Source organism: Callorhinus ursinus, unplaced genomic scaffold (genome assembly GCF_003265705.2).
Source record: "Callorhinus ursinus isolate GAN/ISIS: 27379988/994484 unplaced genomic scaffold, GSC_fseal_2.0 scaffold106, whole genome shotgun sequence".
Lineage (NCBI taxonomy): Eukaryota > Metazoa > Chordata > Mammalia > Carnivora > Otariidae > Callorhinus > Callorhinus ursinus.
In genome coordinates this window covers 1,073,792-1,098,068 of record NW_027397168.1, presented here as the reverse complement: position 1 = coordinate 1,098,068, position 24,277 = coordinate 1,073,792, and the positions used below count along the sequence as shown (strand labels likewise).

The following is a 24,277-nucleotide window of genomic DNA, read 5'->3' as shown; positions in this document are numbered from 1 at the left end:
ATTTTACCCCTTTTGAGCTTGGCAGGCTCTACAAACCCATGCTCACCACCTAGTCCAGCAATTTGGCATTCATAAAACTCTCTTAAGGTCTAAAAATTTAGACCCATGTTTATCTTTTCAATCTTACCAAGAAATCCCTTCACATATCCACAATAAGGCAGTGAACTGGAAGTCCTTGTACAGTTCAAAAACAGCCTTACATGAAAGCTTTTTTTCTCCTTCCCATCTGAGAAGGGAGGTAAAAATGGGTTTGGGGGAGTCGGGTCCTATGCATCCTTCCTTCCTGGAGCTCAGCCTTGAGCAATCGCCTCTGTCCATTGTGCTGAATATTCCAAGTGTCCCTCAACCAGTTCTTCATTAGCTTGGACTGAAATTAAGGGATTACAATTAATTCTCTAAAGGGCATAGGCATGCTATCGCTTGGGGTTGGGAACTTTGTTTTATTTTTTTATTATTTTTTTTTTTAAATATTTTATTTATTTATTTGAGACAGAGAGAATGAGATAGAGAGAGCATGAGAGGGGGGAGGGTCCGAGGGAGAAGCAGACTCCCTGCTGAGCAGGGAGCCCGATGCGGGACTCGATCCTGGGACTCCAGGATCATGACCTGAGCCGAAGGCAGTTGCTTAACCAACTGAGCCACCCAGGCGCCCGGGAACTTTGTTTTAAAGATTTTATTTCTATTTATTTGAGAGAGAGAGAGAGAGCACACGTGAGCGGGGGGAGGGGCAAAGGGAGAGGGGAAGCAGACTCCCCACTGAGCACATGGCACAACTCAGGGCTCAGTCTCACAACCCTAAAATCATGACCTGAGCCGAAACCAAGAGTCGGACACCCAGCTGACTGAGCCACCCAGGTGCCTCATGGGGTTGGGAACTTGGGTTAGGATTAAGACCCCATGGGGCGCCTGGGTGGCTCAGTCGTTGGGCGTCTGCCTTTGGCTCGGGTCATGATCCCAGGGTCCTGGGATCGAGCCCCGCATCCCTCTCCCACTCCCCCTGCTTGTGTTCCCTTTCTCGCTGTCTCTCTCTCTGTCAAATAAATAAAAATCTTTGAAAAATTAAAAAAAAAAAAAAGGATTAAGATCCCATTCCCTTTCCTGCCCACAACCCAAAGATCAGTGTTGCTCCAACACCTCTGGGTTCTCCACTCCTGTGTCCACAACTTCATCCCACCCCCACACTCCCGGAAGGAAGGAGTCAGTCAGTCACCCCGACTCTCTCCAACATCCTCACATTTCACTGCCCCGCCATGTGGTTTTGGGACAGTCACACTCCATCACTTCACTGGTAAGCTGAGGAATCAGGTCAGATGTTGCAAAGGGGTAGCCCCAACCAGACCCTTGAGCATGCTTTGGGTGTGTCAGCTTGTCTGCTTTGTTTTTTTTCATCTGTTTTGGTTCCTCTGCAGTGTTTTTGAAGAATTGCAGGCTGTGTAGAGTTCAGGTGTGTAGAGTTCAGGAATTTCACATAAAGATCTGGATCTCTGGCTTCTCTCGATGTGTCGGAGGTCTGTAAACACTGGGTCCAAGTCTCCAGTGGGCAGCCACCAGCTGGGGCTGAGGAGCAGCTTTTGATAGAGTGTGTTCTTGCCAGCTCACCACAGACCTCACCAGTCTCTGTCATGTACCTCTAGCTCCTTCACCTGTTTCTGCAACCTCTTAGGACCCCATTGTCATTGTCATTTGGAACCCCCTGCCCTAGAAGCCCTCTGATGCTCAAGATTAAAAAATGAATCTGAGACTTCCCTTTGGCTCTGTGATGGGAAGGGGGCATATGCAGTGGCTTTTAACCAGCTCCCCACCCTGGAATTCAGCACTTCTGATGCCTTAGTGTCCTGGCATCTCTCATTCCTGGGGCTGCTCTGTGTTTCTTCCAAGTAAGAGAGGGACGTGGAAAGAGAGCTTCAGAACCAGAAGTGCCTGGGTTTGAATCCCAGCTTTGCCACTTCCTAAGTAGCCAACTGTCAATTTCCTCATCTTTAGAAATTATTTTTTAAAAAAAATAACAAAAATAGGGCGCCTGGGTGGCTCAGATGGTTGGGCGTCTGCCTTCAGCTCAGGTCATGATCCCAGGGTCCTGGGATCGAGTCCCGCATCGGGCTCCCTGCTCCTTGGGAGCCTGCTTCTCCCTCTGCCTCTCTCTCTCTCTGTCTCTCATGAATAAATAAAATCTTAAAAAAAAATAACAAAAATAGGGGCGCCTGGGTGGCTCAGTTGGTTGAGTGTCTGCCTTGGGCTTAGGTCATGATTCCAGGGTCCTGGGATTGAGCCCCACCACTTCAGGCTCCCTGATCGGCGGGGAGTTTGCTTCTCCCTCTCCCTCGGCTACTCTCTCTGTCGAGTAAATAAATAAAATCTTTTAAAATAATAATAATAATAATAATAATAATAATATCTTCACGGAGTTGTTATGAGAACAATTAAGTATTGAGACACTGCATCATAAAGAAGCAGGCTAGGAAGGGACCCACTGTGGAAAGGTGCCTTCATCATATATCATAATCATATTTATAGTAATCACAGGCACTAACTAGACTCCACGTGATGTGCTAAGGACATTGTGCGCCTGACCTCACTGAATCCTCCTGATAACCCTATGCGGTAGATATTACCCTCACGGAACCAATTACAAACACAGAGGCTCAGAGAGGTTAAGTAATTTTCCCAAGATCGCACAGCTAGTAAATAACCAGATCCAAACCCAGGCATTTGGACTCTGGAGCCTATTTGCTTAACCATCACGCAGCCATGTCCCCAAGTACTACTAACCCCCATTTGCATGACTGAAGAAAAGGGTACATGGTTGGATCCAAGGTCACAAGTAAGCACGCGGAAGACACTTTGCACTTTTCCCAGAAGGGATTCACCCTCACTTGCATCTTACCGACTCTGGGCAACACCTCTGAGTCTCCTGCTTTCAACCTCTCCCCGCTCCTCCACTTCTTTTCCACACGGCAGCGAAAATATCGCATTTAAAATACAAACAGGATAAAGCAGTGCCTGCCCCAAGCCTTCCAGTGGCTTCCCAGCGTGCTGAAAATATAATTAAGCTCTCACGTCTGCCCAGACCTTCGCGACTCACCTTCCCCTCCCTCCTCGCTCCAGCCGCACTGGCCTCCTCCCAGCACCAGGCCCTCTGCCCCAGGGCCTTGGACCTGGTTGTTCCCTCTACTGTCTGTCCTGTCTTCCCCAGGCCTCACCCAAGCCCCTCCTCGGACCTTCCTGACTCTCCAGTCTCCACTGTCTGCCCCCAAACATGCCCTGGACTGTTTGTGTCCACTCGGCTGGACACGGACTTGTTCCCTGCTGTTTCCAAGGGCCACTTGATACCGGACCTGGCCACAGCAGACGCTCATGAGAGATTTCTGAACAAACAGAGAGTTTTTACCAGAGGGATTGCACTGGGGGCCCCACCTCTTCCCATATCCAAACCGTTCACAATGTGACTCCATGACTTCCTCATCAGGACGTGGGGGGACGCGGGGGCTCTCTCCTCACCCTTGGGTACGGGCTGGCCTTACAGCTTGCTTTGGCTAAGAGCCGGCGGAAGTAAGTGGTGCTGCCTTCAAGCCTACGCCCCACGAGGTCTTGCTCATTTCTGCTCTGCTTGCTCACTCTCGAAACCCTGCCACTGTGGTGACAAAAGGCCCAGGCTCGTCTGGGAATGGGCACCTCGTCTTAGGTTGATTTTTTTTTTTTTTTAAGATTTTATTTATTTGACAGAGAGAGACACAGCGAGAGAGGGAACACAAGCAGGGGGAGCGGGAGAGGGAGAAGCAGGCTTCCCGCGGAGCAGGGAGCCCGATGCGGGGCTCGATCCCAGGACCCTGGGACCATGACCTGAGCCGAAGGCAGACGCTTAACGACTGAGCCACCCAGGCACCCCATCTTAGGTTGATTTTGCTTGCCGATAGCTAACCGCCATCTCTTTCCTCACACCCTCATGCTGTCACCGGGAGCCGGGAAGGAAGCTTTTAGCAGGGGGTGATGAGGATGAAGGAAGCAGCCTCAGGCTATATTTTGGAAGTGAAATCAGAATGGATTCAGGGGACCAGTAAGCAGGCACCGGCCGCACAGACGACGATGAGGAGGGACCAGGGCCCTCCTGTGGTTCACCTCCTCACAAGCAGGTAAGGGGCAGAGTTGGGGTTCACACCTGATGTGCTGACTCCCTTTAACTGGGGACAAGGGAGGGGTGAGGAGGCAGCAGCCGAGGGGAGCCCCAGGAGAAACCAACTCACCCCCACTGGGTCCCCACAGAGCCGCTATGTCAGGACCCCAAGGTGATGAAGCAAGAGGGAAACCCCCACGTGGCCGACTGGAGCCTTTGGCCACCTGCAAGGTCCCACGGGGACCGTGACAGGCAACGGTCTCGCTCCTCGTTGCTTAAGGAGGAAGCAGGGAAGTCCAGAACCACAGTCCAGGCTTCCTGGTCTGCGGTGCTGGTGGATGGAGATAGGACTGCAGAGAAGGTGGCTTGTCACGGGGGCTCTGAGGTCACCCAGCCTCATCACAGGGGCAATGGGCAGGGGCACACTGCTGGTTTTACCTGCTGGCTTCTCCTCACATGCGGAGTCTACGACTGTCATGCCCTCCTTCCTTGGCCCCTCATCACTGCTGGTCTGTGCAAAGCCGTTTGGTTTAGCTCATTGCCGGTCGACCAGCAGAATGCCAGACCCCGCTGGGAAGAGGAACGCGAGAACCGTGACCATCCGGTTGGTGGGAGAACAAGGCTGCTGCGTCCACACTGGGTAATGACCCGCAGGACAGTGAACCCTAACTGGGGTCGGGGGGTATCTTGTCTATCGGAGCGAACAAAAACAGTCACACGAACCAGCTGTGTGCAAGTTAACCTCGAACTTGGCAGGAGGGCTAAATGGCGGCCCCCAAACAATTGTTAGTCACGGCTTCATTTACAAGATGACCCTCAGACAGGACTTCAATGCTCTGCATGATCTCATAAGGAGGCACCGCTGAATGTTCTTATTTCTGAGTTTTGGGCTTTTCCCGAGCGATGTGGGTGCACCCCCTCACCCCCACTCTCCCAGGGATGGACTTTGGGTCGCTCCCACTCGCTGCCACCCCAGCAACATCCTGGAGATGGACGCCTGTGGCCGCGGTGAGTCTGGGGGCGGGGCGGAGGGCCGCTGGGGGGTCATGTGTGCAGCACTCTGCACCCCCCACCAGCTGGCACCGAGCCTGCTGTTGCCCTTGTGGAGGGTCCTCCTGTCAGCCTTCTCGCATCTCCTTCCTGTCAGAGGGCTGCCCCCCAAGTCTTGGTGGGACACACGTGGAAGCTGGCCAGAAGGGTGCGCCCCCCTGGCGGGCACCGAAGGCCCAAGCACCTGACCGCCAACACTAACCACGAGCCGGGCTCGGGATGACTTTGTATCCCGAGTGCGGGACACCGTCATCATCAGTCCACACTGACGGAGGCGGTGTGTGTCGAGGGGCTCCCCGAGGAAATCAGGGTCCGGCAGAGCTTGTTAGAAGGGGCGGAGCCTCACCAGCCAAAGCCGCGTTCGCGGGGGTGGCAGAGGCCCCACGATCACTGAGTGATGAGCGCGCGCGGGGCCAGTGGACCCGCAGCCACTTACCTTTCCAGGGCCTCTGTTTCCCCATCTGTGTGATGGGGACAGCCTCACTGGGCTGTGGTGATAAATGGGATGGTGGATTTCAGCGCCGACAGAGGGCCTGACCCACAGCCAGCAGCAGTTTGTCCTGTTATCACCGGCCCACCCCGCCTCCGGAGGTCCTGCAGCAGCAGACGCAGCTTCTCCAAGCGGTTTCCCCTGCTGGACAGTGGGCACGGCGACACGGCCGCGACGCGGGCGCGTGTGGGGGCTCACGCCGGCAAGCAGGGAGTCTGCATTCACTGCTCCACTGGACCTCCGACCTGCCCTTCCCACCTGTCTCACAAGGTGCGTGCTGAGACCCAGGGGCTGGTCCAGGGCACCTCGGCAGACTCACGGCATTCCTTGAGACTGCTGGCACCCACGCCTCCCTCAGCTGTCTGGGAACCGTCCTGCCCCACAGGTGTTGGAAGGGGGAGCCAGCCTCTAGCTACAGACGCCTGACAGTCCAGCTAGTCACGCTCCCAGACTCCCCTTGCGACCAGAGCCTAGACTGGTCAGGTGCAACAGCATCTTCAAGAGAAAACACTAGGGTTTGAACCCCAGGACTGTGCTGAACCGAGGACAAGGCGGGGGGCAGGGGAGCTGATGAGGCAGGCCAGGGTCTGCACTCCACAGTGAGCCACCCCCAGTCCCTCCCCCTCTGATGGGGTCCCAGACCCATGGCCCCCAAGCTCATACCCCATCCTCAGCAAGAGATTGGATTCTTCTCTTGGCAAAATGGGTTCCTCAAGACTTACTGATACTGATATTTGGGGGCCTCCCCCAATGAAGGCTCTAGCAATGTACGTGGGGACCACTGCTGTTTACAGATGTAGACACCAAGACTCGAGACTCATGCGGCCAGGAAGCCACAGGCTGAGATTAGAACCCAGGTGGGTTTGGCACTAGGCCAATCCCTCCCTCGAGCCTCGTTCTGGCCTCTAAAGACAGCAGTGGAGACACCTGCCCCTGGGCCCCCAGGTGGGCTGGATGAAACCCATCTCCCACCACCTCCTCTCTAGGCTCAAGGGCCAAGAGCTGGTGCCCAGGGACTCCCACGCCATGGGGAGTCCGCGGAGGGTCAGCTACACAGAACGTGGGACTCCAGTCGGCACCTCCCATCAACAACTTTATTACTCTCCAGATGCTGGTGAACTGTAGTCCCAACAGTGCTTCCCAGGAGCAGGCATCTCTGTCCATCATGTGCCCTCCCGGCCACAGAGAGGGGCAAGACCAAGGAGCACAGCAGCAGAGCCCGGTCCATCCTGTCAGAACCATCACCCCCCCACCCCCTCTCCCCCGGTGGGGAGAGGTTTCCTAGGGACAAGATCCTGTCTCCTTCCTTCAGCCTCCTCTGGATCCATGGCCGGCCTGCCGCCCCTGCCCTGCGCTCCTCTCCTGGGCACCAGGCCGGCCTCGCTGCGCCTGGGGCCTGCGGCAGGTGGACAGGGAAAGGGGGGGGGGCTCGGTTCGTGGACGCACCTGCCAGGAGGGGGAAGGCCCGGGAGCCGTGAGAACCGAATAGGGAAGTGTGGCCAGGGCGGAAAGGGCAGAGGCAACAGTAGGGTGCCGACTCAGGAGCCAGCGCTGGAGGAGGAGGGCTGCGGGCCGGGGGCGGGGGCTGGGGGGGGGGGGGGGCTGCGGGCGGCGCGGGCACGGCAGCGGCTACCCCAGCGGCCAGGCCGGGAAAGGGCCCCCGCCCCCGGGCCCCGCCGGCGCGCCCGCGCCGCCCGCAGCCCGGCCGTGGATGCGCTGGTGGCGCAGCACGTGCTCGCGGCGCCCGAAGCCCTTGCCGCACTGAAAGCAGGCGAACGGCCGCGCCCCCGAGTGCGTCTTTCGGTGGCGCACCAGGTGCTCGCGCCAGTAGAAGGTCTTGCCGCACTCACAGCAGGCGTGCGGCTTCTCGCGCGCGGGCAGCGGGCGCAGGGCCGGCCCGGGGCTGCCGGGGTGTGTGCCGCGATGGCGCCGCAGGTGCTCCTTGCGCCGGAAGGCCTTGCCGCACTCGGGGCAGGCGTGTGGCTTCTCGCCCGAGTGGCTCTGCCGGTGGCGCAGCAGGTGGGCGGGCTTCAGGGCGGCCTTGCCGCACTCGGGGCAGGAGGTGGTGCCCGGGGCCCCCGCCGCCAGGAAGGCGGGCAGGCCCGGCGCAGGCGGCGCCGCGGGGGCCGGCGGAGGGCTGCCCGGCTCCTGCTTGTAGGGGCGCGTGGCCTGGGCGTCCCCCGTCGCCAGCACCTCAGCCCCGGGGGCCGCATCTCCTGCCGGGCAAAGGCACAGAGTGAGGGCAGGGGGCTCTGCACACGGTGGTGAGGCGGTGCAGGGCACCGCGGGCGGGGGCAAAGCTTAATGCCAGGAAACCATGGCGGCGGGGGAAGGGCTGACCGCAGGCTTCTTATGCATCCGTGTCCCTGGGACCCGGCACAGTGCTCGGTACACGCTGCAGGCAGCGCCTAACAAATGGAGGCGCGGATGGATGCGTGGGTGTGAGGGAGGGTGGGTGAATGGGGGATGAAGATGAGTGGTGTACCCACGAGCAGCTTGATGGAGGAAGGCAGGTCAGTAGGTGGGCGGATGGAGGAGGAGATGGGTACAGACGGAGGCGTGGAGGACGGACAGATGGATGGACGGTGGGGCGCCCGGGTGGCTCAGGGAGTTAAGCATCCGCCTTCCTCTAGGCTCATGATCTCAGATCCTAGGACTGAGCCCTGTGTCGGGCTACCTGCTCATTAGGGTATCTGCTGCTCCCCCTGCCCCTCCCCCTGCTCTCTAATAAATAAACAAAATCTTAAAAAAAAAATCCTGGTTTAAAAAAAATGGACGATGGGTAGGTGGACAGTAGGTGGATGGATGGGGGTGGGGGGTGGACGGAGAGGGGACAGTGGGGGGGCACATGTACGAGAGCAGGGAGGCGGGCTGATGGCTGAACAGTAGGTGGCTTGACTGCATGATGTGTGAAGGGGGTGGGTGGCGTCTGAGTGGGTTCTGGGTAGACAAATGATTGGGTGGGTAAGTCAGGTGGACAAAGAACCTCACATTTCCTTTCTCCAGGTTTTTAAACTGCTCTATGGAGTTCCAGGGAGATAAGCTCCGGCTCATGATTCAATTTACAAAAACAATCCCAGTGCAACACAAAAAGTGTGAACCCCTCGCCCCCACCCACACATTCCCTCCATGCCAGTCCCAAGCCTTGGTGTCCTGGCCTCTCCTGGGAGCAGAGACACCTGCTATCGGGGGCAGAAGCCACCGTCCCCACCCTGGCTCTGGCCTTAACTTGCTGTGTGGCCTTAGGCAAGCAGCTTGAGCTCTCTGGACCTTGGGTTTCTACTCTGTTGGACACCGGCTTCCAGAGAGCAGAGTGTACCAGTGGGTCAACCAACGGTGGTGTTGGCTTGGTGCACAGCAGCGTGTTTTAAAAATGTAAAGAACATGTGGAAATCAGGCAGTTTCATAAAAATCCAAACTTTTGTCTTTTCTTGAGAAAAAACTGTTGATGTACTGGGGCCACATTGCCACGTGGCAACACAGGCTGCAGGAGAGCTGGCAGAATGGTGCCTGGCACACACCAGCAGCTGGTATGCATGGCTGGGCGCCGGCTATTCTGTCTGACCTCGCTGTGCCCTCTGTGGGGGCATGTCTGATCCATCTCCAGCCCTGGGGCCTAGCTCAGGGCCTGGCACATGGCAGGGACACCAGGAATGTTGACTGAGCAAATGAAGGATGAGCAGAAGGGGGACCCCTCAGGGTGGGAGAGGAGCATCATGTGGGTGAGGGGGTGAGCTACTCACCTAAGGGCATCATCCCAACACCATCCTTTCCAATGGTCACCCCAGAGCCTTCTGTCACATCCTGAGGTGCCCTCACTGCTGGTCCCTGAAATAAGAGATACCACACTCAGAAATGGGAAACCACAGCGATAGCCTCTAATTTTTCTCCCCTGCAACCCCATGTTTAGGCAGTCATCAAGTCCTATCACGTGCTCCGGGGGAAGCTGGCTACCAGGCCTCCTGCTGGTCACCAGGTGAGGGACCCGTCTGGGGAGCAGACCCTCCAGCCCCCAGGTGACCCCCTCATGAGACCCTGAGTCAGATCTGCCCCAAATTTCTGATCCACGGGAACTGTGTGAGACAACAAGTGTTTGTTGTTGCAAGCCTCTAAGTTTGGGGTGATTTGTTAGGTAGCAACAGACAATTGATACACTTGCTTTAATTCCTACCTTAGCTTCATAATTACTGCCCTCTGGATAAAGTGCAAACTCCTTGACAAAATACACAAGAAAAACACATAAGCTACCTTTAACTTGTGAAAAAAAAATAAAGCAATGGAACTTTTCCCAGCTCAAACAGTAGACCACTTGTGAGCAGGATGGTGCCAGCCAGAACACCGAAGGTTACTGAAAATGTTTCAGACTATTTTAGGTGTCTTTATGCTATTGTCATTGTTTCTTAAGCCCTTGTCCCCAAGGAACAGATCAGAATCCTAGTGCCAACGAAGGAGAGCTGACTCCTGAGTTCCACACATCCAACCCCCTTCTCATATTTGACTTCTTTCAAATGCAACAGCTAGGATGGAAGTCAGTGATGCCTAAAATTCTATCAACTAGCAAGAAGACTCTGCAGGGAGCTTCCAGAGAGCCTTTCTCAAACGTGCATTGTTTGGAATTTGTGAACGCCCACGTTGTCTGGTGGTGGCAGGAGGAATATTTTGCATGGTCACCTTTTTGCTCTAGCAGACTGTAAACTGATTCCTGACCACTCGTGCAGCTCAGGCTGTTATGGTGCTACAGGTGATGACCCGCTGCTTCCTTCTGCTGTGGCCCATGGGCCCCGGCCCCACCTCCTCCTCCAGCCCCACCTCTGGCCAGGTCCTTTCCTGGAAGTCCATAGTAGAAAGTTAACGATGCCCTGAGCGTGCCAGGCTCTCTCAAACCTCCACTCTTTGGCACATTCTGTTCCCTCTGCCTAGAACTCCTTCTCCCATCCCCTTTTCCCTGTCTACCTCTGACATGTCCTTCAAGACTTGACTGAGCCCCCATCCCTGCCACCACACACAGGTTTATGACCCTGTGTGATTTAAGAACAGCCCCTATCCTGCTACCTATCACGCCCCACTACTCAACAGCTTTATTGAGGTTATAATATGGATGTACATTATAAATGCATATATTTAAAGCATGCGATCCAGTGAGTTTCAACATGTACACACTCGAAACTACCATGAGCGTCGAGATGGCAAACATATCTAACAGCCCCTAAAAGTTTCCTTATGCACGTTTGTGATCTCTCTGAATCCCCGAATTACGAATCAGCAAATGCTGATGCATTTCCCATCACTACAGAGCTGTTTTCATATTCTAGAAACTGTATGTAGAACCACAGAGTAAATAGGTACTCTTTTTTGGGGGGGGGCGGTTCTCTCATGCAACATAATTATTTAGAGATTAAGGGTACTGTCCTACAGTTTTCCTTCTCGTAGCATCTTTGGTTTTGCCCACAGAAGGAGTTGGGAAGTGTACCTTCTTCAATGTTTGAAGTTTGTGTGGAGTTATCACTTGTTCCTCCCTGACAGAGTCGCCTTAACTGTCACGCTGCATTTTCATGCCTGTGCTTGCCCACCTCCTCCTACAGACTGTGGGCTCCAGGAGGGCAGGGCAGGGCCTGCCTTCCTTCTGTGGAATCCCTGGTACCAATCCTTCTAGTAACAGCTGTTGCGAGACATAATTCACCTACTGCAGAATTCACCCACTGAAAATACAATTCCGCGGCTTTCAGTGTATTCAGAGCTGTGCAGCCATCCCCAGTCTTAGAGTATTTTCGTCACTGGCAAACTAAATCTCAAACCCAGTAGAGCTACGCCCCTTCCCTGCCCCAACTCCTGGAGCCGAGGCTTCTCTCGGTCTGTGGATGTGCCTGTTCTGGGTGTTGCGTTAGTGGAATCTTGCAGAGTCTACAGTCCCTTCTGACTGGCTCCTTCCCCCTTTCCACGTCACGTCTTTGATGGTCACTCTGGCAGGCGTCAGTGCTTCAGTCCCTTGCGTGGCTGAATAATGTTCCCTTGTGAGGCTGGACCACATTCTGTGCATCTATTCCAGTGGGCACACAGGTCGTTTCCATCTTCTGCCTGTTACGGAGACTGCTGGCCTGCTGCCGTTCGCCTCACATCAGCGACAAGTTTTGTGTGGACGTACGCCCAGCAGTGAAGTGCTGGCTCACAGGGTAGCAGGTGTCTAACCTTCATAGGAACTGCTAGACGTCTCCCACTGCGACTGCCCCGCATCACGTTCCCCGCACCGTGGAAGAGGACAGGGCTCCACTTCCCGGTGCCTCTTCCGACCGTCCTCAAGGGACGCCAGGTGAGCGAACGATGGAAGGGAAAAAGGGTCAAGTTGTCTGCCTTTGCTCTGGTGAAGAAGGGAGTCAAGATAAGGGGGTACCGAGGTGTGGAGTCAGGGTTTGGCCTGAGGCCGACCAGGTCCCCAGGTGCCTCCCAGCCACAGGCCTGCCTGTGGGACCCCGAGCAAGTTACCTCCCACCCTGGGGTCAGAGCAGAGGGGCTGAGGTGGCACTCAGTCTCACCCCGAGTCCTGACCCAGACTGGCAGATGCCGAGGGCACGGCAGAAGGAACTCCCCAGCTCCACGGCCCTCGGTGGGGCTCCTGCGACCCACAGGTGACATCCGCCCCCAGTGCAGCAGGCCAGGGGCAGGACACATGCCAGGCGCCCGCCCGCGAGCAGAACCCAGGAAGCCACACCGCCAGCAGGCTCTCCTGGCGATTCTAGGGCACACACATCCTCTGGATGGCCTGGGGCTCTCTGCTTTGGGGTCCCAGACATGGGATGCTAGGCTGTGCAGAGACCAAGCCCCAGCCACAAGAAGATATTCAGGCAGAGTGGCCATGGGGATGAGGCTGGGGCCCTGGGTGAGACACTGGGGACTCAGTATCTGGCGTACAGCAGGGCTTAGAAGCAGGATCTAGAGCCAGGGCCTGTGGGTTCTATTCCTCCCGCTGCCCCCCAACTAGCCCTGTGACCTTGGGCAAGGTTCTTGACTTCTCTGGGACGCACACTGCCATCCGGGAGACAGAGGATAACAGTATGCAGTACCGACCCCTCAGGGCTGGGTGGAGACGGGCAGGCCGGGCTAACAACAGGATTTATGGGGGGCTCTTAGCCTCCAGAGGGGCTGGAGACTAGAGTCAGACTATATAACTGACCTCCAATAAGAAGCCTGGACACCAGGCTCGAGAGCCTCCCTCGTCAGCATGGTCAGCACAACCTGGTGCTGTCCCCATGGCGCCTCCAGGAGAGGCGTGCTCCTGGACCTGCCCCAAGTGCCTCTCCCCTCGCTGACTGTGCTCTGCGTCCCTTCACTGAAACAAATCAGAACTGTGAGCACCCCAGCTCTCATCAAGTCCTGAATCCTTCTCATGGATTACCGAACCCACGCTGGCCCTGGGGACCCCCAAACTTGCAGGTGGTATCAAAGCAAGGTGTCCTCGGAGGAACCCCTGGGTGCCGCACACGGAGCCGCCTGGCCACCATCACTGCCCATCTGGGGCAGCTAGGACACTTGGGTTCAGGTCTGCACTTCCCACCCTGGAACTCATTCATGTATTTATTCCAGCTCCACCAGGCAAGGGGGCAGGGAGTGATGGCAGGAGACCCGACCACGTCTTTCTCCCGAAGGTTCAGAGTCTAGCCAGAATCTAGCCGACCACTCAACCTCATCAGCTGAGCAAGCCCTGCGGGCCACCCTGAGCCACGACCACGCCACCCGCCTTCACCTCTCCGGGCTCCCTGCTGCCCTCGCCTTCCTGCACACCGGCCCCGCCAGTGCCACCGGCTTCGGCTCTCACCTCTGCCGGCTGCCCATGCTCTTCCCGTGCTGCGGGCTGTCTCTGCCGCCCCAGGATTCCCGGAGCACCCGGAGGCTCAGGCCGGCGGGCGTTTCCTGTTGTGCTGACTGCGGCCCGGCCCTCCCAGCCTCCCAGCTCCTGACCGCCCACCCGCTTTCCTTTGGGTTTCCTGGGCTGGCAGACACCTGGCCCCCTGGCTATTGTGTGCCCGGGACCGGATGCAGGTGACTGACCGTGGCCAATTTGGTCCCCCCTCCGCCGTCTCCCCTAACCTGCAGAACAGACCAGGCTCTCCCTCCAGACCTGACAGGAAACTTCGCACTTGCCCGCCCGCAACCAACAGAAGCAGCCTGGGGGTTACTCGCTGCTCCCTGGCAAGCCCTTTGCTGAGCACCTACGATGTACCAGGCACTACTCAAAGCACCAGGGACACGTCAGTGAACAAGACAGTCATGGCTCCTGCGCTTGAGGGCCTATGTTCTAGTCACTGCTAGACGAACCATAACATGATTTTCCACAAGGCCGGCTCAGCCGGGTAGGGGTTTCTCTCGGCCCCCTGGAATCAGAGCAGCCAAGAAGAGCCCTTAGAACTGTGGAGGCTCACACGCTGCCGGTGGCAACGCCAAGTGCCACAGCCACCTCGGGAAGCAGTTTGGCGGTTTCTCCTAAAATCAAACACGCCTGCCACGAAACCCAGGCCTCGCACCCCCTGCGATCCACTCCAGCTAAATAAAAACTCAGGTTCACGCAGGAATGCACCCCCAGGTCTTTAAAGCAGCTGCATTCAAAATCACCCAACACTGGAGAGCACTTCTGGGTCCTTCCACGGGGGAGGGACAGAGAAACTGGTGTGTCCACACCACGGGGTTCTACTTGGCGTGAAAAAGGAACCAACTACTGACACACGCGACCACATGTGTCAATCTCAAAGGCATAGTGCTGAGCCAAAGACCCAGCCCCCAAAGCTCACACACTGTGAGTTCCTTTCTGTGCTTCCCCAGAAGACGGACCGCAGACTGGCAGCCCGTGGGGCCCTGGGGCGAGGGCGCCTGTGAGGGCGGACCACGGAGTTCTGGGGTGACAACACAGGTCTGTGTCCTGACTATGGCTACAATTAACCACCGTGTGTTGACAATGCAGAGAACTGTACACCCCCACAAAAAGTTAAAAATACAGTGAAGCCAAGTGCCTGGGTGGCTCAGTCAGGTAAGCGTCTGCCTTCGGCTCAGGTCATGATCCTGGGGTCCTGGGACTGAGCCCCGCATCAGGCTCCCCGCTGAGCGGGGAGCCTGCTTCTCCCTCTGCCTCTGCCACTCCCCCTCCTTGTGTTCTCTCTCTCTCTCAAGTAAGTAAATAAATAAAACCTTAAAAAAAAAAAATACACTGAAGCCGTGGCCCCTCGCACCTGGTAACAGGAGACTCAGCTCCCGAGTGAGAGACCCTGCCGCAGTGTTCTTCAAAGCCCCCACGTGTTCTAGGCAGCCGAGGTCTGGAGCCACGGCCTTACAGCAGTGCGTGCACAATGCATCAGGGAAGGCTCTGCCCCACACAGGCGAGGACCCAGACCTCAGAGACACCCTCGTCCCAGAGGCGTTTCCCAGACTCTAGCTTTCCAGGTCCCTCCGCCACAGTCTGAGTGCAATAAGAAGGTGTCTGTCCCACCAGCAATGGGGAAGCAGCATCAGAGGGGCCATGGATGGTTCGGTGCAATCCCGCAGAACAGCATCACCCCAGGGATGCTCCAGCCGGCTCCCAGCCCGAGGCTGCTCTCCTACCAGAGAGGGAGAGAATGACTCCCGGGAACCCAGGGAAGCCGTCGGGGAATCACCGGGAATCATGACTCCACGAGAATCTGATGCCGCGCTCCCACACCACTTCCGAGTCCTTGGACACGCACCTGCCTTTGTAGCAGGCACAATAGTCCCTGGTCCCAGGGCTCGTGGCTCTGTGCCCTCATGTGGCAGAAGGGCTGGGACTTTGCGGGTGTAACTGACATGAGGGGACAGCCCAGGATTATCTGGACGGGCCCAGTATCATCAGGAGGGTCGGGGTCAGGAGAGGACGTGACCTTGGAAGCAGAGGTCAAGTGAGGCCCAAGGATGGATTCTTCCCTCGAGCCTCCAGAAGGAACACAGCCCTGCCCACACCCAGGTTTCAGCCAGACCCGAGTCAAACTCCTGGCCTCCAGCACTCCAAGTGAGTTCGTCTGGGTTGTCTTTAAGGCACGGGCTCTGCAGTGACGTGTGACGGTGGCAGCGACAGGGAACCACGACCCAGAGAAGCGGCTGTGAGGGGAGGGGTGAGGCTGGTCCCAGGAAGCGGGGGAGAGCCTATCAGAGGAGCTGGGCCTCAGAGACGGAAGGGGCCAACAAGACCACGGCTGCGTCCCCAGCACCCAATGGGGTGCCACAGGCACTCACAGCGGACACTCTCCCATCTTTCTGACTGCTCACCCCCGCCGTCCGCCAGCCTCTGACCCCCGTGCCCGCCAGGCTCTGGCCACCGCTCACCACGCGGCCCACATGTGGCTGCTGAGCACCTGGAAAGGGGACACGTGCCACCTGCCAAGGTGGTAACAGGCCGGATACGCTGAGTTCAACAAATTGAAGCCGCGTGTCCCTTTCCGCCCTTTCCAACGTGCTACAGACAGGGCTCACGTCCTATTTTCCCTGGACAGCGCGGCTCTAAACTGCGGGTCAGCGGGCTTTTCCTACAATGGACCAAGAGTAAAGGTTTTCGGCTGTCTGTGTCCGCACTGCCCTGCTCAGTCCTTGTGGCAAAAGGGCCACAGGCACCACGTGAATGGACCGGCCCGGCTGTGCACCTGGGAGGTTCTGTCACACTCCACAAAACCGGGTGGGGGCAGGGCCCACAGGCTCCTGTCGGGCGACCCCTTGCCTTTAGTCAAGCATTTAGTCTCCCCGGGAGGTGACCTCTAAGGCCCTGGGGCAGCCTACCTGACGTGAGCGACTGTGTGTGGGGGGCCCTGGGGCCACACTGGCCAGTCCAACAGTACAATTTATAACGGAGACTTTCAGACCCCCAGGATGCGCTCAGCCTCCAGGGGGGCTGGAGGGCGAGGCGGGTCATGCATGCACAGCGGAGCCCAACAGAAACTCCAGGCACCAAGGCTCAAGGAGCCACCCCAGCCGGCGATACCACACGCACGCTGTCACGCTCCGTGGCCAGCAGGACCGTCCACGCGCCCCCGTTGGAGGAAAGCTAGAGGCTTCGTGCACGGGGCTGGGCTAGAGCCCTGCCCCTCCTCCCTCCGCTGACCGGATCTGCGTCCTTCTGCCGTGACAAACCCCAACTGTGAGCAAGACGGCTTTCGGATGGTTCTGAGTCCTCCTCCTGAATCGTTCAACAGGAGGGCGTCTCGGGGACCACCCCTCTGCACCGCGCTACTTGCCTGATGCACACACCCACCCCACAGCCTCCCCACGCTCAATCGTGTCCTGAGACCAGTGGCCCTCCGGAGAGCAGAGGCGAGGCAGGGAGGGGGGAGGCCGGTCTCCAACCAGGTGAGGTGGCAGCTGAGGGACGTGGGTGCGAGCAGGGCCCCTCACCCCCCACCAACCCTGTGCTCACCCAGAGCTCCTCCAGCAGGGCCACGGCGTCCTCCCCGCTCCGGGGCTGCCGGCTGCACACCCAGGCCTGGATGTCGGCAGGGAGGGCACTCAGGAACTGCTCCAGCACCAGCAGCTCCAGCATCTGCTCCTTGGTATGCAGCTCGGGCTGTAGCCACTGGCGGCACAGGGCACGCAGCAGGCCCAGTGCCTCGCGGGGGCCCGGCGCGTCGCCCAGGTGGAAGTGGCGAAAGCGGTGCCGGGGCGAGTCCAGGGTTAGGCCCTCGGCCGATGGGCCTTCCTGCTTCACGGGCTGGGCAGACGGGACCTCCATGGGGGTCTGTGAGCCCCGCAGGGACGGCAGCACCTGTGGGGAGGGGCGTTTAGCACCGTCAGAGCCCAGCTCAGGGACTCAAGAAACCACCGCCTCCTGCCGGGTGCACCCCACACATGCCCACGTCAGAGGTCAGGGCTGGGTGACCTGGAGTAAGCGGCGGTGCCCTCTGTGCCTCAGTTTCCCCTGTAGGTCGAAGTGCTCCCCTACCTGGCACAGCCAAGGGAGGAGTGCCTGGGAAGGAAGGTGCCTGTGGGCTGCTGTGCCCAGGGCCCTGCACACAACAGGTGCCGAAGGAAGGGAGAGTCGGATCCCCGTCCTGGGACGGCCCAGGCTCAGATCCCGGCTCTGCCCTTCCCTGAGGGTGACCGCGGGCCCTGCTGTTCCTCCGACTCCTCCCTCAGCTTCGTGTGAGGAGTAAACACACAGACAGCTGGCACAGTGCGCGGCACCAGCGAGTGCTCAGAAAGCCCCGAGGTCCCGTCAGTGCTATCATCGTCGTCACTGGTCACCCCGATGACACGCATTCCCTGAGTCCCCAGCATCCCCTGCAACAGATGCTCACAACGCCTCCTCCAAAGACACCTCTGCAACCGCTTCCTTATTCACGGCCCCCCAAGTCCACATGAAGCTCCAACCCCAGCACCGCGGTATCTGGAGGTGGGTTTGGGGAGATGAGCAGGAGCACACGAGTGTCGGCTGAGCTGGTACAAGCTCCGGGTAGGAGACGAGAAGTCATGTGGGGGGGTCTAACATACAGCGTGGCAACTGGGGCTCAGGAGACTGTGCCGTCTGCTTGGAAGCTGCTAGGGGAGTGAGCTTACAGGTTCTTTCTCACCACAAGAAAAAGCAAGGGTGACTATGCGAGTCAAAAGACGTGAACCGAACTCACCGTGGCGACCGAGTCACAATGTACCCACGTCAGAGTGTCACGTGTATCTTAACACTGTATGTTGGTTACACCTCAATAAAACGGGGAAAAGAGACGAGAGAAGCCATAAGGATGAGGTCGGAATCCACGGGATCGGAGCCCTTGCAGGAACAGAAATCTCCCGGATGTGCTCCGCCACGTGAGAAGATAAGCAGGCTGCCCACTGCAGCCCAGACACGAATCTGCCTGCAGCTGACCGTGGACTCCGGCCCGAGAACTGAGAAATAAGCATCTGTTGTCGAAGCCCCAGTCTGTGGTATTCCTGTGGCTGCCTGAGCTGCCCCATACACGGACAGGCCCCCAGTCACGTCCAGGGATCAGGAACCATGGTGGACTGCAGGACTGGCCCCCATCCACTCTCCCCTTCCTCCTCTGTCCAATCCCCCCGCCCCCAAGGAAGCTGTGTGCCTTCCTCTTCCTCTTCCCATTCCTGAAGGAGGGGACCTGGACGTGGCAGTGCTTCCACCAGGGGTGATGTGACCTTGGGAGACAGCTGGAAATGTCCGGAGACTTCTGACTGCTGGATGGGGGCAGGGGAACCATGCTGCCGGCATCCGGCGGGGGGGGGGGCAGCTGGGGGTCCTACAGCCCACAGGGCAGTCCCACGGCACAGAATGATCCAGCCCCAAATGTCGACAGCACCCAGGCTGAGAGACCCCGGCCTGGAGGAGACGTCCTCGTGTGGTCCAGGGACCCCTGGGGCACTGAGAGGTCAGAACTGCGTCATCACAACAGTAAGACATTATCTGCCTCTTTTACTATCCCTCTCTCCTGAGTGTACGCTGGGGTCTTCCAGAGGCTGCATGAACGCAGACCGAATGCAGAAGCAGATGCGAAACCCAGCCGTCTTCTTTGAGCCAGGCATTGGAGAGATTCGCAGAAAAATAAGGCCACATTTCCAATTTTTTGTTTTGGAAAACACAGTTACTTTCCATTTAGAAAATGTTATTTACGTCAACATGTGAAAGGTTGATTACTTCTATTTCTAAATGCATTAATACTTTGAAATTTCTTTGACCTTACATTTTAATAGGATAGATACCCATAAACACAACTGCTATAAATAAAAATGCTTTGGGATCTCCAATAATTTTTAAGAATATAAAGGGGTCCTGAGTTCAAAACACTTGAGAACCACTAGGACTGGGGTCAGCAAACAGCCACCTGTGGGCCAAATCTGGCCTGTAGCCTTTTTTTTTTTTTTTAAGATTTTATTTTTTGGTATTCTCCGTAACCAATGTGGGGCTTGAACCTACAACCCTGAGATTAACAGTCGCGTGTTCTACCAAGTGAGCCAGCTGGTTGCCTTTTTTTTTTAATTTTTGAAAGATTTTTTATTGATTTGAGAGGGAGAAAAAGAGAGGTAGTGAGAGAAAAAGCCCGAGCAAGGGAGAGAAGCGTAAGCAGGCTCCCCACTGAGCAGGGAGCCCCACACGGGGCTCGATCCCAGGACCCTGGGATCACGACCTGAGCCAAAGGGAGACGCTTAACGACTGAACCACCCAGGTGCCCGCTTCTTCTTTTTTTACATAAAGTTTTGCTGGTACATGGCCATGCCTATTTGCTCATGCACCGTCCATGGCTGCTTTTGAGCTCAGAAGGCAGAGCTGAGTAGAATCACAGAGACTGAATAACCTGCAAAACTGCCCACAGGGTTAGAGATATTTACTATCTGGCTCTTTCCAGAAAAAGTTTGCCAACCCCTGACCTAAAGGATGGTGGGACCAACACAGAAGGGATCCTGGATGACCCTGTGGGTCACGGCACTGACCCAACCCAGAACACCACTGCACTGTCAGAAAACAAGTTCTATCTGACTTGCGCCACTGTGTTTTGGGGCCTCCTTGCTACAGTAGCTTGCTCTCGATCACGACTAAAGGACACTCCTCTCGACCACAAGGCAGGAGGTAGACAAGGGCTCTGACCAATGAGATTTAAGAGAAAGTCTGTGTTTGAACAACTCTCCTTTTGATACAAGAAATTTCTGTGGCCAACCGCATTTTGCAGCAGAGCAAAGGAGGTCAAGAGAGAAGATCCTTGGCTCTGGGACACAGGCTCTGAGTAGCTGGGCTGAAAGGTCCCCTGGACAGCCCAAGTCCAAAGCTCTGGCTCTTTACTACTACGCCACTGACCATGGACATCATCTCGTTGTTGGGCCGGCCACCACAGCCCCCCTCATCATCTCCCTGCTCCCAAGCCTGCCGCCCTAGACACAAATCACTCCACAGCAATCAGAAAGGGTTTTTTCCCCTCAATACAAATCACATTATGTCACTTCCCCCACTCAAAACCCTCTGCTTCCTTGCTACACAAGGTCTCACATCTGCCTACCTTTCTTGTCTCCTACCATTCTATCCCTGGCTCTCCTCCAGGCACACTGGCCCCTTGATTATATTCTCAGACTCAAGGCCAGTCCTGCCCCAGGGCCTTTGTACCTGCTCTTCCCTCTCCCCTCCTCCTTGCTCAGCTGGCTCCTTCTCTTCTTTGAGGCCTCCATGCAATTTCCCCTACTTGGAGAGCCTCCTCAAATCATCCAATTAACATAGCATCCACACACCCTACCCTGCAGTTACTATCCTGTCACCTTTATTAATTTCCCCTTAGTGTTTAACAAGGCGGTGTGTTATATTTGTGTGCTCTCTTCCCTCATGAGAATTTAAGCTTCAGGAGAGCAAGAGACCACAGACACAGAGGCCAGCATGCTGGCTGGCACTCAAAGAAAATTTATGGGATGATCAGTCCTATGAAATTAGTATTATTACTGCCCCCATTTTGCAAATGGAGAAGGTGAAGACATCTTGCCCAAAGTCACCCAGGTAATAAGTAACAGAGCCTAAACTCACACCCAGGTCTGCCTGGTTCCACAGCCAATCTGCAACATCACCTCCTGCCCACTCATCCCTCCATTTGAGGACTGACAAGCCTGGGAATGGCCGGGAGGGCTTCCCAGAAGACCTGGGCCAGAGCTGAGTCTCCAAAGATGCAGAGAAGCCTGCTCTGCTGTGAGAAAGATCCCTCTGGGATGGGACTGGAATCTGACCTGAGGGAGCCAGGCCCCAGGCATCAAGCTGAAGGGTCCACAATCCGGTTGCACCCAGCACCTCTGCATGGCACGCTCAGTTAACAAAATGCTTAAGGGGTGGGCTCTGGACCTTGGCCATCACGCTTCCACTTTCAGCTCTGCCATTTATCCAGTGCCTGACCTTGGATCCATGATTTGCCTGCCCCTCTGTGGGCTGAACTTCTCCACCTGTAAACCAGCACTGATAACAGCTCCTTCCCCACATGGGGCTACTAAGGATATGAATTAGAAGTGGCTCAGCATACAGTAAGTGCTCAATGAAGACTTGTGTGCCTACTGCAGGCTTTCCAAACTCAGCGCTCGTCATACATAGGGCTGGAGAATTCTGTGTTGTGGCAGCCGTCCCATGCCCTGTGGAAGGTTTAGCAGCATCCCTGGCCTCAGATGCCAGTGGCTGTCTCCCCAACTCCCCAACTGCGACCCCAAATAGGTTTCCAGATATGGTCACGTACCCCCGGCTGAGAGCCACTGGTCCACTGGACAAATATTTACTCAGAGCACAAGGGCTCTGGAGCAAATCCCAGTTCTTCAGCCTCCTAGCTATCTGTCCTCGGACAAAGTACAATAGCACCTTTTATACATGGGCTCTCCATTTCCTGGGCTGCAGAATGGGAAGAAAAACCCTAGGGATGCAAGAGTCCCAGCGTATGAGTGTGAGACGCGAGGCAAAGCAAGATGCTGCGAGCAGGGGCGCCTGGGTGGCTCAGGCGCTAAGTGTCTGCCTTCGGCTCCGGTCATGACCCCAGGGTCCTGGGATGGAGCCCCGCATCGGGCTCCCTGCTCCGCGGGAAGCCTGCTTCTCCCTCTGACCCTCCCCCTGCTTGTGCTCCCTCTCTCGCTGTCTCTCTGTCAAATAAATAAAAGCTTAAAAAAAAAAAAATGCTGAAAGCAGCACCTGGCCCAGCAAGTGCTCGGAGTGGGAGCGCGCTTACTGCTACTCAGGGAGGCGCTGGGCGACACCGCTAGCCACCAAACAGGCGCACGGCCATCTACGAGGGGACCGGGACTCCAACGGCGGGCACAGAGGGTGCCCGGAGGCCGGCTCGGGGAACCGCTTCGGCAGGCGAACGCAGCCTGGAGCACTTTGCCCCCGCCGGCCAACTGCCTCCCGTGCACCAAGCCCCCGACCCCCCGACGTGGGCGCTCTGCACCCGGAGAGGGGAGCGCGCCGCTCAGCCGCCGCCTCGGACGCCCGGAGCTCCGCACGAGTGCGAGCGCCCGCGGGACTCCCGCGCCCAGGACCCGGCCCCCGGTCCCGCTCCCGGCCCCACCCCCGCCCCTCCCCCTCCGGGGCCCTCCCCCACACCCCGCCCCCGGCTTTCCACTCTCTCCCGCGTCCTCCACCCCCAGGGGCCACAGCCCCCTCCCACTTCCCGACCCTCCCCAGCCCCTCCCCCTCCCGTTCCCTCTCCCCTCCCCCTCGCCTACCTCCCGCTTCGCTCGGCCCCCTTCTTCTCCCCTGCCCCCCGCTCCCCATCCCTCCGGCCTCCGGCCTCCAGCCCCCCCCCCCCCCAAAGCGCATCCAACCGCCCCCCCAACCCCCCCTTCCCCTCTCGCTCACCTCACTCTCCCAGACGAGGCCCCCCAAGCCCCCTCACCTCGTCGCACATGCGCACAAAGCTCACCGGGACTCCATGCCCCGGCAGGCTTTGCGCCAAACTCATCCGTCCCCCGCCCCCTAACCCTCAGACACCGAGGCGTCCGTTCCGCCCCTCACCGACCCCGCCCCCCGCCCCCCGCCCCACTGGCCTCACCTAGAACTACATTTCCCAGGAAGCATCGCGGCAAAAGGACGCTTCCCATTGGCCGCTCGCCGTGACGAACCTCTCCCGCCCGTCTCCAAATAGTTCTGAACTACACGTTCCAAGGTGCTTCGAGCACGGCCAGCGGCCTATTAGCCCAGACAAACAAGGCCTCTCGGCGCGCCAGGCTCTAAACTACATTTCCCAGAATGCCTACAGGGCTTCCCATTGGCTCGCACGCGGACGCGGGCATGCGCAGACGTGCCGACGGGGAGGCCGAGGGAGGGAGAAGGAGGGGTCATGGCGGCGTTGTTGAGACAGGTAGAGGTGGGACGCCGGCGGGCGCTCGGGAAATGAAATCCCCGGGCGGTCGGGGCGGGCAGGCGAGGAGGAGGGGTTGCGCCAGAGTTCTGCGCCAGTCAGGCCTGCGGGGTGTGTCTCCTTGCGCGTCGCCTACTCCGTCCGGGCGGCGCTGACGGGGTCCAAGGTGGGCGCGCGTTGGGACCCGCGTATCTGGGGCCGACCTGGGCGCCCTGGTTCGGCTCCTCCGCCGTGAGCCTGGCGCCCAGCGTCTGACCTCAGTGCTCCCTCCTGCGTGAATCGGGAGAAGGTGCTGCCGGCCGCACGTCGTTGGCGTGCTCCCATCGGACAGGGCAGCTGCCTCAGTTTCCCCATGTCGGGAACGGGAAGAGTTGGTTTTTAGAGCAGGGAGAACTCTTAAGAGATGGGCCGAAGCCCTGTGTCTGAGGACGGCTCGCTCGAGCCGCGTGCGCCCGGGCGCAACGCTGGACGTCGTCCCCACCTCCCCGTTCGCTAAACGCACGGGAACTCTCCCCCGGGTCGGCTGCGGTCAGTGGCTGAATCGGGGCCTCCTGCCGGGCCCACCTCTCGCTTCAGGAGTTCCGGCCTCCCCGGCCTCGTTTCTGCCCCAGGAGCACGGCTGAGGTTGCCGCTCACGTCCCGTCGCCCGTTTGACGTCGCAGACCTATAGGGTGGGCCGGAGCTTTTGCTCCCTACCCCCAGCAAGGAGACGCTTCGTCCTGCCTGTTCGCCTCTGAGAAGATGAATCTGTCGTTCGTCCAGGTGCCCGGCCAGACCTGGAAGGGTCGCGCTTGCTTCTCCTTCTCCGTCGCCCCGCACATCCGGCCCATCCGCGGG

The 24,277-nt window shown here is 57.7% G+C and overlaps 1 protein-coding gene across 5 annotated transcripts; it reads right to left on the bottom strand.

Moving 5' to 3' along the window:
- Window positions 1–6,723: 6,723 nt before the first annotated feature.
- On the bottom strand, window positions 6,724–23,298 carry ZNF444 (zinc finger protein 444). 5 transcript variants are annotated; one of them, XM_025848819.2, is made up of 5 exons: window positions 22,940–23,035; window positions 18,257–18,338; window positions 17,053–17,397; window positions 9,395–9,479; window positions 6,724–7,867 (listed from the first exon to the last, which is right to left on the bottom strand). In XM_025848819.2, exons 3-5 carry the CDS (start codon window positions 17,362–17,364, stop codon window positions 7,281–7,283), a joined length of 984 nt encoding a protein of 327 aa, XP_025704604.1. In that variant the 5' UTR covers window positions 17,365–17,397; window positions 18,257–18,338; window positions 22,940–23,035; the 3' UTR covers window positions 6,724–7,280. The 5 variants fall into 5 exon arrangements, with proteins under 5 accessions (XP_025704604.1, XP_025704605.1, XP_025704602.1 ...); XM_025848820.2 differs by lacking the exons at window positions 18,257–18,338; window positions 22,940–23,035 and adding an exon at window positions 23,132–23,298; XM_025848817.2 differs by lacking the exon at window positions 18,257–18,338 and having other exon boundaries at window positions 22,976–23,086.
- Window positions 23,299–24,277: the final 979 nt, after the last annotated feature.